This window comes from Thermobia domestica, chromosome 11 (genome assembly GCF_964235325.1).
Source record: "Thermobia domestica chromosome 11, izTheDome1.hap1.1, whole genome shotgun sequence".
Taxonomy (NCBI): domain Eukaryota; kingdom Metazoa; phylum Arthropoda; class Insecta; order Zygentoma; family Lepismatidae; genus Thermobia; species Thermobia domestica.
The window spans coordinates 256328279-256347317 of record NC_137464.1 but is presented as its reverse complement, the minus strand read 5'-3'; the positions used below and the strand labels follow the sequence as shown (position 1 = coordinate 256347317).

At 35.5% G+C, this 19039-nt stretch overlaps 1 protein-coding gene across 2 annotated transcripts in view; it reads left to right on the top strand.

Moving 5' to 3' along the window:
- LOC145663809 (uncharacterized) overlaps positions 1-19039 on the top strand; it is a 38115-nt gene that overhangs the window by 11930 nt on the left and 7146 nt on the right. For both annotated transcript variants that reach the window (XM_081729901.1, XM_081729900.1), the window contains exons 2-3: positions 5548-5667; positions 11485-11666. In XM_081729901.1, the coding sequence (XP_081586027.1) occupies positions 5577-5667; positions 11485-11666 (273 nt within the window). In that variant the 5' untranslated portion in view covers positions 5548-5576. The remainder of the gene's footprint in view (positions 1-5547; positions 5668-11484; positions 11667-19039) is intronic.

Here is a 19039-nt window from a genome sequence, read left to right as displayed (position 1 = left end):
TACTACTACTACTACCACCGGTACTACTACTACTACTACTGCTACTGCTACTACTGCTGCTACTACCATTACTACTTATATCGAGAGTACTACCCAACCAACCCTTGCGGGGCTTCTAACCCGTTCCTACTACTACTACTACTATTGCTACTACTGTTACTACTACTACTTATATTAAAGCTTGCTTACCACAAGATTTACATCTTAAATTTTTATAACATGCGATTCCGATTCATTATGAACTAATATGAATCGTTAGAACTACTATGATTCGTTAAAAATCACTGGGGGCAACGGGCTATACTCAATCCATAAACCTTGTGACGTCATCATTGTATACATAATTTGGACTCCTGAGGATTTGGTATAAGTGAAAATTGAAAATTGTAATTTTGGAAATTGTGTGTGTAACAAAAAGATACGGCAAAATTTCACGGGTAGATTCCTTACGTGTAGGCAAGCAAAAAAGTTCATATGACCATATGCCGAAAAATGTATCGTTACAGAGTTACGGGGATTGAGCCACCTGACGGTTTGAAATAGTCACATTTGGTCGCCCATCCATGTGATTCAATTTGAACCTCAATAACTCAGCTCATAATTAAGCGAGAAAGATAATTTTAGTATCAATGTATTCCTGAAGGACAAAACTTTCCGCCGATATGCATTTTGTGTATGTGGGGGATACCGCGGCGGACGGGAGAGAATAAAGTACCTGCTTTTCCGATTTATGCATCAGGATTTTAATAATGGCATTCCTTCTCCCTTAGGGGTAAACTCATAAAGTTGGTATATGATGCAATGAGATAGTCTACTGTATGGTAATAACCTATATACAGTGGCTCAATAAAGAAGTCGGACATATACATACTTGCACATTCCATGAGGAATAAACATTCCAAGAGTATTCTACATATAACAAAAAATATATTTTAATTACTATACATTATCTACTTATGAAAAATAGAAACATCAATGACAAAACTAAATTTCATGACTATAAAAAATACAAAAAGTCAAAACATGGCGTAAATCCATGTCAAAAAAGAACTCGGACACTTAATTTGTAGCAAAATTTTAGAATGTTATTAGATATTTTTCATATTTTGTAGTTAATCCTTTATTTTTCACGATCGCTTTCAATCTTCCTGGCATGAATTTTACAAGTTTTTTGCAGAAGGAAGGATCATCTTTTGCCCATTCAGTATGAAGTTCTGATTCCAAGTCTTCCTTTGTTCTAATAGTATGATATTTTAACTGGTTTTCCAAATAAGCTCATAAGTGCTCAATAACATTAATATCAGGAGATTGCGGAGGTGTTTCCAGCATATACGGACAATCATACGGGAGCCACAAACGCACATTGAGTGCTTTGTGCTTGGGGTCGTTATCCTGGTAGTACTGGAAATTCTCTATTATTCCCAATGTTTCAGAACTTTGTGCCAAATTTTGCTTGAGAATGTTTAAATACTTTATTTGGTCCACAATACCATCGATTACACAAAGTTTACCTGGACAAGCAGAGGACATACAGCCCCAAGCCATTACCGAACCATCTCTATGTTTCACAGCGGATCGTAGATTATTCGCTCTGAGTTCTCCATTAAGGTTTCGCCAGATGTAACATTGATCATCTGAGCGGAACAAATTAAATTTACTTTCGTGCACGAATAACACAGCGCTCCTAAACAAAAAATCTTTATTTTTATAAACTTTTGCAAAACTAAGTCTCTTTTGCCTATTGCACTTGCTTACGAACGGTATTTTACGGGCTACTCTTCCATGTAACTTGCTTCTCTTAAAACAAATCTTAACGTTTCGGGATGCAAACTTTTATTAAGATGTTCTGATACTTCTTTGGCCAGTTTAGGACACTTGTTTTGAAGTTTTTATTAACCTATAGTACAATCCATCTCTCGTGTGACTTTGAAAACACTCTAGATCTACCACAGTTTGGTGTATTTTCCACTGATTTAGTTGATTTAAAACGTCTAATAATATCATGAACTGTGGACAGTGACCTATCCATTATTTCCACAGTATCACGAACTGATTTTCCCTCTTTATAATGTTTTTGAAAAAGTTCTCTTACTGCTAAAGATGTTTGCCCACGTTGACTTCCAATTTTAACTTTTAAACACACAGTTTCATCGACGTAAAAATAGTACGACTTCAACTCGCTTCTTTTGGACATCTAAAACTGTCAAGTAGACAAACTCTTGGAAATTCCCCTATTAAGCCCAAAAAGAAAGAGAGTGGTGCTAACTGTCCGAGTTCTTTTTTGACATGGATTTTAGCTGTATTTTCATTTTTTGCAGTTTTTGTAGTCATGAAATTGAGTTTTGACATGCATGTTTCTATTTTCGATAAGTAAATAATATAGAGTACTTAAAATATATTTTTTGTTTTTTGAAGCCTACTCTTCGAATGTCTATTCCCTCTTGAATGTGTGAATATGTATATGTCCGACTTCTTTATTAAGCCACTGTAGGTACTTATTGCTTACGTGAGGGGAGAAGAGGAGGCCAAATTTGGCCAATTTTTTTGGATCTCAGTTTGAAAATTACATTTATTTTTAGGGTGGGTCTATATAAGGCTACTACGCAACAAGTACACTTACAGGGTATTACCATATAGTAGACTACTTCATTGCTTTACATACCAAATTTTATGAGCATACCCCAAGGGAGAAGGAATACCATTCCCAAAATTTTGATGCAAAAAAACGATGATACTTTATTGTCCGCCGTAGTACCCCTCACATACATAAAATGCATATCGGTGAAGAGTTTCGTCCTTCAGGAACACATTGATACCAAAATTATCTTCCTAATTAATTAATTATCTTTCTAGCTTAATTAGAGGCTGAGTTACTGAGATTTAAATTGACGGGCGACCAGAATTGAACTATTTCACACCGTCAGGTAGCTTAATGGCCGTAACCAGTGTGCGAATTAGATAATCTATATTGGGGGGGGATAAAATTAGGCCAAAGGACATAGTCTGAAGGTTCAAATTTCAAAATGAGACAATAAATGCCTTACTCCCCATATATATATATATATATATATATATATATATATATATATATATATATATATATATATATATATATATATATATATATATGTGTGTGTGTGTGTGTGTGTGTGCGGCATGTGTAATAAATAAGATATTTATTAATTTAATAAACCTACCGACAATAACTATGCACATATATATTGTGTGAAATACACACACCTCACTAAACCTTTCTGAACGTGTTTTAATGTTGTACTCACTCTTGTCCCAGTAGCTCTCTAAGGTTTATTTAGTTAATAATTTGGCTCGAGCGATAGCCATGATCACAAGCATATGTTAATTTTTCCACTCATGTTGAAAGCTTCCACTTTGCATTAATACATACAGGTTGCGAAAAGAAACCTACTTCAGTCTTGTGAAAACCACTAAAATTATCAGTTAAACCGGACATTTTTTTTAAAGAAAATCTAGATATTAGCCTATCAAATAAGAAATGGATTGTTGCTGGTCCCGATTTCTCACATCAAGGTCAAATCGAAGGCAAAATATTTAAAATCTCTCAATTCAAATTTCGAGCTTGTGCTTCTACTTCCCGCTAAAGCTGTGCTCATCACGACTTTTCCCCTCCAAATATCGATTCCGTGATGGGCACGGAAAGTCAACACTTAAAAATTACTTTACTGTTAGGTTGAAGATGAGTTGATTCACTATGGGCTACGTTATTCAAATAAAGTAAAACATTACACTGAAGTTTTTCAGACAACATTAATTGCGTGGACAGCAAACTGTACAGCGAAAAGATGGAAAAATGAAGGGTTATCTTTTTTTTTTAAAAAAAAAAAAAAAACACCGCTCCAGTTGAAATGCTTATACAGACACGGACAATGACACGGAGAACCAGTCGTATTAACAAATGCTGAAACAAATCTTGAATTATTCGCTTATTCACCTAAAAATCACCTTCATTAACATGTCTGCTCACTAGGAGCGTATCCTCCAGCGTGTACGTTAACATATACTTACGAGAGAATACCTATATCTCAGATTTTGAGTACAGTTTCAAAAGTTCATTTCCGTAAACTGTAAAAGCAGTGATTACTATGCTAATTATCACAAATTAAATGCAACTTTTGAGTTGCATACACACAACCTACTAGGGAATGAAGACCATGTGCTAACAAAGAGTACACTGGAAAATGAAATAACATGTTATAACAAAAATTAAAATAAGATGATAATCGATACAAATATAGAGGATGAATATGACATATCCGAACTTCGCCTAGTATGGTAGAAGAAGCTATTTGTTTACTTCTTCTTGGCCAACCGCTAAGAACATTTATAAATCTAAATGTGGCTTTGTTATACGCAATTAGTACATTCAAATTCACAAACGATGACGAACTGAAGGGTACGAAGGTACAGTTGCAAGTAACAACCGTAGTCATAATAATATAGTTCTACTAAATAACGTTGAAAATAGTGGGTAATTAGGTGGTAAGTAGAAATGACCAAAACTGAACAGTTTACATCGATCATTTCGAAATACAGCTAGAAGATTAAATTTACAAGAAATAACAAAAATCAGTGAAATTTTGAGTTATACTAAGCATAGTTTGAGGGGGAAAGCGAGCATCCCCGGTGGGGATACTTCAGCTAACTTCTTTGGGGGGGAACAAAATGTGATTGAGGGGGAAAATCCCCCTCATCCCTCCCGGTAATTCGCACCCTGGCCGTAACTCTGTAACGATGCATTTTCCGACATAAGGTCATATGAACCGTTCGCTTGTCTACTCATAAGGAATCCCTTTGAAAATTTGCCGTACCTTTTTGTTACACCCTGTATCTCTCTTGGGAGGTGATTCCTCACAGTAAGATAAGGCAAAAAGTATAGTCTGACCTGTGTGCATAAATGCTTTCTTTTGAAGTTATAGGCTGCTGAAAATATAACAAACGAAGCACTATTCTGTAGGGATGCGCAAGAGACGAGTGGAGAGACAGGATTTTCCTGACAAAATTCAAGTCGAAACACGGCTCTTCCAATAGAGAAATATACATTTTTCGAGTCGAAACATCACATTTACAGCACATTTTTGAGACGAGACAGCCACAAATCTTGTCTCGTGCGCATCCCTACTATTCTGGCCAGAAATAGAAATCAGTTTTGGAGAAAACCACAACCGATTTTGAAGGAAACCGAACCGGACCCGGTTTTTGTGCCCACCACTATTAATGTTTGGAACCTTGCATTCAGCGGAAGTGATGAAGTTACTTGACTCATCTAAATGTAAAGGAACCAGACGAGGAGTCTTTCCGTTCTTTTATTGAAGAAGGAATGTCATTCATTACATTGTAACAAAAGTGTTGTTTGTCTCTCTTAACTTTTTTTTACACTGTTGTTCAAAAAGATTAAATTCAGAAGTAGTTCATTCTTGTGATATTTAGATTATGTATAATAAATTGCTAACCAAAGATTTTCATTTTCCATTAATTTCAAAAAATTTGAATCCGTTCTCTTATTTTCAGTATTTGTTTAAACCGATAAAATTGGAGAAATGTCGACTGACTTGATACAACGACTCAATAATAACTTTGATTATGATGTTTTCTTGTTTAATACAGTGCAAGCAAGGCTTAAGCAATCAGGTAAGAAAAAAAAAAGAGTTATAAGCATTTAGTAATAATATATTATTATTAATATTATTACCAAATCTTTTAGAACATACCCATTAGTTCGTTTTAATGAAGTAAAAAGATAAATATTTTGCACACAATTCAAAAATTGCGTTAACATCTTTTATATTTAAGCAATATTGTTAAGAATGGCGTAATGTGTTGTTGGTAGTGTTGCCAAATTTTTTCAGAAAGCAAAAGTTAAGAATTTTGCGATTTTTATGAAAAAAGAAGGAAGTTATGTAATAATTCAGAATTTACATATAACAAACACATTATATAGTTTCACTTACAAAGGAAGTACTTGGGCTCGAACGGATGATTACGCAGAAAAAGGAAAGCATGTATAATATTAGCACCCCGGAAGCAAACAATGATGTCAATTTTTCTGTAAGATAATGTAAACGTCCGCAAGAGCAGGGCAAAGTAGAACACCTGCCATAACTACAGAGCGTCTATGAAGTCTGACCCGTGACATTTTTGCGGGTTGGGTGGATGGAAAAATTGGAGCACACGTATCCCATTATTTTTAGAGACACACATGTTGAACGAAAATGTATTGCTCCTGGGTCCCAAACAGGGTCCACCTCACAATTTTCAAATGGTAAAGGGGTCAAGTAGTATATCGTTGGAAAGGTATTGTGAAAATAAACCAGCTGCAATAATTCCCTAGTCTGTATGCGCACCCTGTGCAAAATGGTGGTCACAGACTCCATGACAACTGTGTTGACATTTGACTGTCTATCGTTTTGTACAGGGTGAACGTAGAGAATCGGGACTTGCTCCATCTAGTTTATTTTCACAATATCTTTCCAACGATATACTACTTGACCTACCTCACCATTTGAAAAAAATGGTTGGATCCTGTCTGGGACTCTCCGGGGGACCCTGGAACACAACTTTTTCATTTAAAACGTGTTTTTCCATCAAACCAACCCTTTTCCGCAAAAATGGTCCGGGGTTAGATTTTATAGACACTCTATAGTTATGGCACGTGCTCTACTTTGCCCTGCTCTTGCGGATGTTTACACTACCTTGCGGAAAAACGGACATCACTGTTTGCTTCCGGGGTGTTAACAATATACATGCTTTCCTTTTTATCCGTATTCACTCGTTCGAACCCAAGTACTTTCCTTGTTAGTAACACAGGATAATTTTAATTGGACACTAGGACAGATTCACTAAAAAAATAAATGCTATACTTACAACTCAAAAAGTATATTACAATACCCGCTGGAAAATTATGTAATTGGCACCTCACGTTAAGATGTAGGTCCTCGTATTATATTGCATCAATGCTAGAAGAAACGTTTAAATCAAACCCAATGAACCAATTATATTACACAAATCTTCGTTGCCTTTCAATTCCATTTTAATGAAGATTTTCCATTTGTTAATATTCCCACATCCTTTTTTATACGTTCAAAAACTCATATCAATATCAGATATCAAGGTCATATCAATATTTACAATCACTTGGTGTCTTCCTTTTATTATTTCACAGTAGTTCCTGACATCAGTGTATTCTGCTTTTATTAGTTTACAGTATCTATATTCTATTCCTGATATCAATATATTCTGCTTTTATTAGTTCACAGTAGTTTATATTCCTGACATCAGTATATCTTGCATTTATTAGTTCACAGTAGCTTCTGTTGCTGACATCAGTATACTCTGCTTTTATCAGTTGCCAGTAGTTTCTTTTCCTGACATCACTATATTCCGCTTTTATTAGTTTACAATAGATTTTATTCCTGACATAAATATATTCTTCTTTTATTAGTTCACAGTAGTTTCTATTCCTGACATCAGTATATCTTGCATTTATTAGTTCACAGTCGCTTCTGTTCCTGACATTTGTATATTCTGCTTTTATCAATTGCTAGTAGTTTCTTTTCCTGACATCAGTATATTCCGCTTTTATTAGTTTACAGTAGATTTTATTCCTGACATCAGTATATTCTTCTTTTATTAGTTCACAGTAGTTTCTATTCCTGACATCACTACATGCTGTTTTTATTAGTTCATAGTAGGTTCTGTCTCTGACATCAGTATATTTTACTTTTATTAGTCCACAGTAGCTTCTATTCCTCACATCAGTATATTCTGATTTTCTTAGTTCACAGTAGTTTCTGTTCCTGATATATATATCTTGCTTTTATTAGTTCACAGTAGCTTCTGTTCCTGACACAAGTATATCTTGCTTTTATTAGTTCATAATAGTTTCTGTTCCTGATATATCTTGCTTTTATTAGTTCATAGTAGTTTCTGTTCCTGATATAAGTATATCTTGCTCTTTTATTAGTTCACAGTAGCTTCTGTTTCTGATATCTATATACTCTGCTTTTATCAGTTACCAGTAATTTCTTTTCCTGACATCAGTATATTCTACTTTTATTAGTTCACAATAGCTTGTGTTATTGACATCAGTATCTTCTTTAGTTTACAGTAGCTTGTTACTGACATCAGTTTATCACGATCAAGCAAAATTTTCATATGATTGAAATGGTATTGACAAACGAAAGCTAAGATGCTACAAAATTATTCTTAAATAAAGTGGGGAGCCGGCTAGGTAGGAGATAGAAGTGCAACCTGCTGCAATTTATGTCTGAATACTGATTTACATTGAGTTGTTAACAATATATGAGAAAATCAGTTTCTCTAAATACATAAAAAAAAAAGCTTATAAAAGTATTGTAGAGGTGACCATAACTATTATTTCTGTTATTTAATAGAACAAAAGAAATCGTTTTACGGGGGAAACAAAAACTTATAAGGTAAATCGTGCCTAATTGTTGAGTACCTTGTGTAAATGGTGTTTCAATGAAATGATTTTGAAGTGCAATAACGTATTTTGTTAATAACCATAGTAAGAGAAATTTACATGATACGATAAGGGAAAGACTAAAGTTTAACGTAACACATGTTCGAAGTGTCCATCCTGACGATTGGATACTTCCCTGACTCTGATGTATATGTTATCAAAAACCTTACCAAGGGTGACATGACTAACCACTGCCATACACTGCTCAATGTTTGCTCCTAATTCATTTCAAGATGGGGTTTAAGCTTGAATAGCTCCTGATTGAGTTAACGCGCATAAAAAAAAAAAAATACCAGGGTTAATGTCTGAACCACATGGAGGGCACTCTAAGCTTGTCCCTCCCTCCCCCCCAAAAAATCATGGATAGAGATTACAGATCACACGATTGCGGAATTTGTATGAAGGAAATTAAGGACAGATTCTGTTGTACGCGGTTTAGCCTCATCCTGCTGGAACCATTGCCGAAGGCCAAGATAGAAGTAATACTCAATCATTTCCAAACAATTTTCTGATGTGACATAGCCATCAAAGAAGAAGTTGCAATTATGCCACGTTTTGATACAGCACACCAAGCCAAAACCTTTTCCGGATGTAGAGGTGAGTCTGCCATTTCATGTAGGTTTTCTGTTGCCCAAAATGTTACATTTTGTTTGTTTACTTCACCTGACAGATAAAAGTAAGCATTTGTTTGTACACCACAAGTTTTCAATAATGTCCGGGTCATCAGCAGTTAACGCACTGAACTGATTTGTAAAATGCAGACGCCTTCTTTTTGCAATGTCTGTTAATTTTTGAAGCATCTGCATTTTGTAGGGAAACATTTGCAGGTCTTTTCGCAGAATACGCCAACATGATGTTACGGACATTGCGTTTGCTGCTGTCAAACGTCGCTGAGATTTTAAATCGAACTATTCACAACAGATGCTCGCACTACTGCAATACGCTGTTCTGTACGCACAGTTGGTCTGGATCCCTCTCTTCGAAGTCCTGTAACATTACCAGTCTTATTGCACTGATCAATACAACGCCATATGGACTTCGTGGTTGGTGCCCATGCACAATGAGTAGGACTCGTCGTTGGACACCAACAAGGAAGCGTGATTCAATGAACCAAGTCACCAATGAGATCATCTGCTGCAACATAAGTCTAGGGTCCGCCATTATTATACTGGACTATGCAATCTGAAACACAACAAAAACAAATTGTGAAACAAAGTTTATACTTTGTTTACTGTGTATTTACATACATGTATTACTATGTTATTATTCAAATAAATTTTGTAGCCGCCAGAAATCATGACTTTTTGGATAAAACACCCTGTACAATAACACACTTGCGATTATTGATATGATTGATTGTCTCTATCTTTCGCAATCTCACAATATTTTGCGATTATGAATAGTTGAAATCGTGATGCTACAGAATCAACCTGATATGATGAAGAAAATATGTACTATGAGTAAAACATAACAAATTTTAAAGCGAACATTTGTATGCTATTGCAGGATTGAGCTCCTTCGTGGCTAAGAGGTTAGCATACGCGCCTTGGCGTGGGAGACCCGGGTTCGATTCCCGGTGGGAGCTCATGTGGTTCGGATTCCACGTTAATCAGTAGGTCCACGTCTCATATAGCCTCGCTGCTGAACGGGACGTTAAACTCAAAATCAACTCAACTCAACTCAGCTATTGTAGGATTCTTTATTTAATATTGGTACTATTAAAACATAATTATAAACTATGCTACAAAAATAACATACCACCTTGTAATAGATATTTACTTAACTTCTGAAACAATCTTGAAATAAACACACACACAGAAATAACATGTAGTCACGGCAGGATTTCTATATGGGCTGTGCACCAATAACTACCACTACATTTGATTTAAATTTTTAAGTTTTTAAATGCCTTTAGGCATCTGTGGTGTGAATGAGGAATATGACTTTGTTCAGTGACTCCTTTTCCTTCAATCTTCAGAAAATCGACTTAAACTATTGCTTTTGCAAAACTAAGTTTTCTTTTAAGCCTCAAACCTACATATAACAGCAGAAAGTTTCGGAGAATGTTGCTTTTTCACTGCTAGGTTCTCATTTTAGATAGTGTATATTTACAGTGAAGGGAGTGCATGTACTCCTTTGCACCCCCCTAAATCCGGCCCTGCATGTAGTTATCGCATATCTTGTCATCACCCTCCCTCTCCCTCACTTTGGCGGACACGGACAATATATTATTTATCACAGGTGCGCAATCTCTCCTATTATTGCATTCAATGAATGTACTGCGCCATATCTCCTACTTCATGATTGCATGAATTTTTCTAATGTGGGTAAGAGAGACACACACCTGTATACGTCAAAGGAATTTTCCAGATGACGGTAAGCTACGTAAAAAAGCTAGTTTTGACATTGAGCTAATTTATTAATTAATTTCTTGATTATCTGACATCAAACCTTTCCTGTCAATTTATATCTAACGCTTGTGAAAATGTAAGTACCGGTACTTATTTTGTTCACTCATGCAAAATGTGGATCATATTTCTCAGCGAAGTTCTTATATCGACACATGAAATGAACTGACACACTATTTGCGTAGTTCCAATTTTCTGTTCGTTCTTTTCATTAGCCAGCCTCTGTCCTTCCTTGCCCTCTAGCCTTCGGGCAATCTCTCCTACCGAGCTATCTCTCCCTGCTTTACCTTATATTAAATACGATGTATATACTTCAACTATCAAAAGAAAAGGACATTCGCTATTCAAAGTGTTTTTCGATAGTTTTTATATTATTATTTTATTTTCATGTTTAATTTATGTTATGTTAAATGGTTTGTTGTTTAATGCATATGTGATATATTTATTTATAATAGATGCAATTTTGTGTAGTAGAAATTGCAATTGAACATATTGTCTGTTAATTCCTGATTCTAATAAATATTATTGTTATTATTATTATCATTATTATTACTCTAGAAAGGATGACTGCTCAAAATTGGATAACGAAATTGAAGAAGCAACAGCGTGATGTTGAGAATTTGAAACTCCGAAACCATTACATGAGGCTGCTACTTACGTACGCACAAAATGGCACCCTTAAAGCACCTTTCACAAGCAACCCACCTGCTGGAGTATTGCCAGATCTCGACGACAAGAAGGTAAGCTCAATAAATCAATATGTTTTGTTTTAGGCAACACACTTAGAGATATTCTACAATTGAAGACCTGAATTGATGAACATCTCAAGTTTACTGGAGTATTTTTTTCTGGAGGAACAATATATATTGAATGTTTTTTGTTTGAAAGTGCCTTTTCGTGGTTTGCCCTATTAATTTGTTGTCCTGAAAGTGAAACAGACATTTCAATTGAAAATATACGTATATAGATGCCTGTGGGTTTGGGATAGTTTTTCAATTCAAGTTCTCAATTTGAAATATTTTTTTTTGTTAAGTACCGTTACATGCTCAATGTATGAATAGCAGAGTAGTAGGCCCCCCGTTATGCCCGAATGACTCATCCTCACTCTCTTTTATGACCGGGGTGAAAGGTCAATGACCTAGGGGGACATAGGACCACCCCCTCTTAATTTTGGCAGGGGTACCATGGCCCACCCCCTAAATTTTGGCAGGGGTACATAGGACCACCCCCCTTAAATTTTTGGAAATTGCCAAATCTAAAAATTGGGTATGGTAGCATAGGACCATAGTATGTACCTCTATTAGTATTGGGTGTCTATGTCGTTCCCTTTTATGCGTAAAAAATTGCCAAAAATTCAAATTTCGGGGGTTTTTGACCTAATTTATCCCCTTTGATGAGGTGTTATTACCTTATATAGTTATATGGGCGTATACAGGGGTCCATTCCCTTTCATAACATATGTGTATATTAATGCACCCCTTGAAAAATTTGGGAGGGGTACCTTGGCCCACCCCTTAAATTTTGGAAATTGACCAATTTAAACATTGGGTATTATAGTACAGGACCCTAATATGTATTATGATAAATTTGGGTGGTCCACCTCGTTCCCTTCTAGGGGTACAAAATTGCCAAAATATAAACGTAAGTAATACGTTGTACCACGTGTTTGGTTTCGACCTAAGTTATCCCCTTGGATGAGGTCCTATTACCTTATATGGTTATATGGGCGTATACAGGGGTCCATTCCCTTTCATAACATATGGGTATATTGGTGCACCCCTTTAAAATTTTGGAGGGGTACCTTGGCCCACCACCTAAATTTTGGAAATTGCCCAATTTAAACATTGGGTATTATAGTACAGGACCCTAATATGTATCATGATAAATTTGGGTGGTCGACCTCGTCCCCTTTTAGGGGTACAAAATTACCAAAGTATAAACGTAAGCAATACGTTATACCACGTGTTTGGTTTTGACCTAATTTATCCCCTTGGATGAGGTGTTATTATCCTATATGGTTATATGGGCGTATACAGGGGTCCATTCCCTTTCATAAGACATAGGTATATTAATACACCCCCGGGAGGGGTACCTTGGCCCACCCCCTTAAATTTTGGAAATTGCCAAATCTAAAAATTGGGTGTGGTAGCCTAGGACCATAGTATGTACCTCTATCAGTATTCGGGGGTCTATGTCGTTCCCTTTCATGTGTAAAAAATTGCCAAAAATTCAAATTTCGGGGGTTTTTGACCTAATTTATCCCCTTTGATGAGGTGTTATTACCCTATATGGTTATATGGGCGTATACAGGGGTCCATTAGCTTTTATAACATATGGGTATATTAATGCACCCCGGGAGGGGTACCTTGGCCCACCCCTTAAATTTTGGAAATTGCCCAATTTAAACATTTGGTATTATAGTACTGGACCCTAACATGTATTATGATAAATTTGGGTGGTCCACCTCGTTCCCTTTTAGGGGTACACAATTTCCAAAATATAAACGTAAGCAATACGTTATACCACGTGTTTGGTTTTTGACCTAATTTATCTCCTTGGATGAGGTCCTATTACCTTATATGGTTATATGGTTATGTATAGGGGTTTATTTCCTTTCATAAGACATAGGTACATTTGTGCACTCTGGGAGAGGTACCTTGGCCCACACCTTAAATTTTGGAAATTGCCCAAGTTTGTGGGACTCATTAGTAAAGAACCGGAACTGTTAGAACTAAAACCTCTGGCAACATTGTGGTGCAATAGTACACGTCAGAACATGATAATGCAACGTCATCAGTTTGGATCATATATAAGTATCGTTCGAGTTAGTATTCACGATAACGTCATCATGGCTACTTGTCTGCAGTTTCTAAACACACGTGATGTGATGAAATCATTTACCAAGATTACTGATTTACAACAGAATGTACCTTATAGAATCTTAGCTAGCCAAATGATCCCTACAAAGTTTGGATTAAGGATCGTAGTGAAGCTTGAAAATGATAAGAATATAATTTTACCAGCAAGATATTTTCCCATGGAAGCATCAAAACAAGAAGAACTGCTGCGTTTCTTAAATACTGGATCTGTATCTTTATGTTACAAAGGATTCTTGGGTCGAAGTCATCGATTTAAATTTAGTACACAGCCAGATTCGTCAGCAATTGTGATGAAATCATGAATTCAAACGTCAGCACATCAGACATAGTTGTATGAATTTGGTTGGTCAGCATGACGTCAGCAACTGTGATGAAACCATGAATTCAAACGTCAGCACATTCCTTTCCAATGGCGTCAGCAATAACTATAAATCAACCAATACACTATCATCCCACGAAATCATTTGAGCAAGTGCTTTTCAGGAGGAAAGATGTGTACTTCTAACGATAAAGAGTTCATCTTCGCAAGCTATTATCCAATAAATATATTTCAAACAAAACATGTGATGATTGGTATCAGTGCTAGAACATTTGAACCTGTGATTCGATTGGGCAAAGCAGAACAATTTGGTGTACAACTGACCTGTGAAGAATGGCAAATATTATGTTCACGAATCGACCAAATGAACGATTATTTTCATGATGAGCTAAATGTGACCATAGTCAAATCATTAGGCTCAAATCATGAAGTGGTGCTGCGTACAGTCCTCGAAGAGAAGATGGTGCTCTTACGTAAAAAGAGTACATTGCATGTCCCTCGCAACATGGTGTATCTAACACAAACTTTTAAAAATGTCAAACCAAACTTTGAAACAAAATTTTTGAAACGAAAAAATTTGGAAACGAAAAATTCAAACAAAATTTTAAAACGAAAAAACTTTTCAAACAAAATTTTGAAAAAAAATTCGAAACAAAAAAAAATTAAACAAAAAAATTGGAAAGGAAATATTTCAAAACAAAAATTTCGAAGAAAAAATTTTAAACAAAATTTTCAAATAAAATTTTTCCAACAAAAAATTAAAAATTTTCAAACAAAAAATTTTGAAACATAAATTTCAAACAAAATTCTGAAACAAAAAAATTCAAACACAAATTTGAAACAAGAGTTTTCAAACAAAAACTTTCAAACAAAAAATTTTCAAACTAAAAAATTTCACGTTTCACGGTTAACCGTCAAACTTTATCCGGTTTTTAACTATTCGATTAACAAATAAACGGTTTTGATCATATTTATCAGTGAGTGCAAAATGTTGAACGAAACCAAGATTTTTAAATGTTAAACAAAACTTAAAACTGAATGCAGCAAAGATTTGAAAATCAGCAACCAATCAGATTGCACGAAAGATAGTGATCAGCCAATCAGATTGCACGAAAGATAGTGATCAACCAATCAAATTGCATCAACAATAACTTTGCCAGTGTTGTAGCATGTATTCCCTTAAGACTATGAGTCATAAGATTCAATAAGGTTAGCTATGTATCCCTGTACACTACCTCATCAAGGTCAATCACGTGGTACATCGCATTGCTTACGTTTATATTTGGCTGTAATAATCAATACCAATGACGCAATTTCATTTGACAATTCTCAAATTATCCTACAAAGTTTAAATGTACCAATGTCCTGGACTCCTAATCCCATCATAGGTCAATAACTGATCACGTGATCATAATGATTTACCCAATGAATGAGATACTATCCAATTTTAAGAACAATTACCAATTATTGATATGACAATAAGAAATGTACCCCTCCCAAAATTTAAGATTGGTACACAAATGCACCTGTGTCTTATGAAAAAGTAGTAAATCCTGTAGTTATTCAATAATAAAGCCGGTCAATAACCTTTAAATTTTGAATATTTGGCCATAAGAGGAACACCAACATCTACAATGGTCCTAGAAAACGTTTACCGAATTTTGTTATCTGATAATTCCCAAATTTAAAAGGGCACATAAACATATAAAGGTAATAAACCGTATAACGTGCTAAATACTTATCAAAGGGGTCAATAACCTCCGAAATTTGATTTTTGGTAGTTCTTTACCCATGAAAGGGAACGATGTGGACCATCCAAATTTATAGTGGTACATATTTGAAGACCTGTACGAAGATACCAAATGCTTATATTAAACAATTTCTAAAACTGAGTGGATGAGCCAAGATACCCCTCCCAAATTTTAAAGGGTGCATCAATGTACCCATGTCTTATGATAGGAAATGAACCTATATACATGACCATATAACCATATACGGTAATAAGATCACATCAAACGGAATAAATTGGGCCAAAAACCAAACACGTGATACAACATATTGATTATGTTTATATTTTGGCAATTTTTTTACCCATGAAAGGGAACAAGGTGGACCACCCAAATTTATCATGATACATATTGAGGTCATGTACTATGATAGCGAATGCTTAAATTGAAAAATTTCCAAAATTTAAGGGGGTTGGCATTGGTACCCCTCCCGGGGTGCATCAATGTACCTATGTCTTATGATAAGAAATAGACCCCTATACATGACCATATAACCATATAAGGTAATAGGACCTCATCCAAGGGAATAAATTAGGTCAAAAACGAAACACGTGGTTTTACTAAAATTTGGCAATTTCGTACCCATGAAAGGGAACGAGATGAACCACCCAAATTTATAGTAATACATGTTAGGGTCCAGTACTATAATACCCAATATATAAAATGAGCAATTTCTAAAATTTAAGGGGTGGCCAAGGTACCCCTCCCAAATTTTTAAAGGGTGCACAAATGTACCTATGTCTTATGATAGGGAATAAACCATTATACATAACTATATAACCATATAACCATATAAGGTAATAAGACTACATCAAACGGGATAAATTGGGCCAAAATACCAAACACGTGGTATAACGTATTGCTTACGTTTATATTTTGGCAATTTTGTACCCCTAAAAGGGAACGAGGTGGACCACCCAAATTTATCATAATACATGTTAGGGTCCAGTACTATAATACCAAATGTTTAAATTGGGCAATTTCCAAAATTTAAGGGGTGGGCCAAGGTACCTCTCCCAGAGTGCACAAATGTACCTATGTCTTATGAAAGGAAATAAACCCCTATACATAACCATATAACCATATAAGGTAATAGGACCTCATCCAAGGAGATAAATTAGGTCAAAAACCAAACACGTGGTATAACGTATTGCTTACGTTTATATTTTGGAAATTGTGTACCCCTAAAAGGGAACGAGGTGGACCACCCAAATTTATCATAATACATGTTAGGGTCCAGTACTATAATACCAAATGTTTAAATTGGGCAATTTCCAAAATTTAAGGGGTGGGCCAAGGTACCCCTCCCGGGGTGCATTAATATACCCATATGTTATAAAAGCTAATGGACCCCTGTATACGCCCATATAACCATATAGGGTAATAACACCTCATCAAAGGGGATAAATTAGGTCAAAAACCCCCGAAATTTGAATTTTTGGCAATTTTTTACACATGAAAGGGAACGACATAGACCCCCGAATACTGATAGAGGTACATACTATGGTCCTAGGCTACCACACCCAATTTTTAGATTTGGCAATTTCCAAAATTTAAGGGGGTGGGCCAAGGTACCCCTCCCGGGGGTGTATTAATATACCTATGTCTTATGAAAGGGAATGGACCCCTGTATACGCCCATATAACCATATAGGATAATAACACCTCATCCAAGGGGATAAATTAGGTCAAAACCAAACACGTGGTATAACGTATTGCTTACGTTTATACTTTGGTAATTTTGTACCCCTAAAAGGGGACGAGGTGGACCACCCAAATTTATCATGATACATATTAGGGTCCTGTACTATAATACCCAATGTTTAAATTGGGCAATTTCCAAAATTTAGGTGGTGGGCCAAGGTACCCCTCCAAAATTTTAAAGGGGTGCACCAATATACCCATATGTTATGAAAGGGAATGGACCCCTGTATACGCCCATATAACCATATAAGGTAATAGGACCTCATCCAAGGGGATAACTTAGGTCGAAACCAAACACGTGGTACAACGTATTACTTACGTTTATATTTTGGCAATTTTGTACCCCTAGAAGGGAACGAGGTGGACCACCCAAATTTATCATAATACATATTAGGGTCCTGTACTATAATACCCAATGTTTAAATTGGTCAATTTCCAAAATTTAAGGGGTGGGCCAAGGTACCCCTCCCAAATTTTTCAAGGGGTGCATTAATATACACATATGTTATGAAAGGGAATGGACCCCTGTATACGCCCATATAACTATATAAGGTAATAACACCTCATCAAAGGGGATAAATTAGGTCAAAAACCCCCGAAATTTGAATTTTTGGCAATTTTTTACCCATAAAAGGGAACGACATAGACACCCAATACTAATAGAGGTACATACTATGGTCCTCCCGGTCATAAAAGAGAGTGAGGATGAGTCATTCGGGCATAACGGGGGGCCTACTACTAGCAGGTTCCATTTTAATATACTAATGAAAAACCGTAAATTTTTTGCTTATACCGGAGACTTTTACCTCTTCTCTTCCGAGAAAATCCTGAAATAATACAATTGTGATTGTATTATAATATTGTTAAGATTGCAATATTACGTATAAAAATGCACAAAAATCAAACACCACACCAAAAAAGTATTGCCGCACAGACTTCAAAAGGTGTCAATAATGTTGTTATTAAATGTCTGAGAGGCAATTAACACAGTGGTCCCAACGTGGAACCTTATAGAACCCCATCTCGAGAGACAGAAATTCCCATTTTGCTTCTTAATTTCTCACGCGTTATAATAATTAGAAAATTTTCAAAATTTATAAAATATGAAAATTGGAACTACTATAAATCATTTACTGTTTTCAATATTTGAATAAGTTTTTAATAAATTCCGATCTTCTAAATTCCTAATAAGTATTTTCCTTAATTAAAAGGAACTATTGAAATTGTTGAGGAAAAAAATACATTTTATTATCAGAATTTAGAACTTCCATCAGGCTTTTTGTCCTATAATATACTACTGAACGTTATGAAACTAGGCTCTCCAGTTAATTTTGTAGAGATGTTCTAGAAGTTGGCTATTTCTCGTTTGATAATTTACTTTCTTCCGTTTATGATTCTCTTTGGGGGCGTAAATAAGGGCCCCGC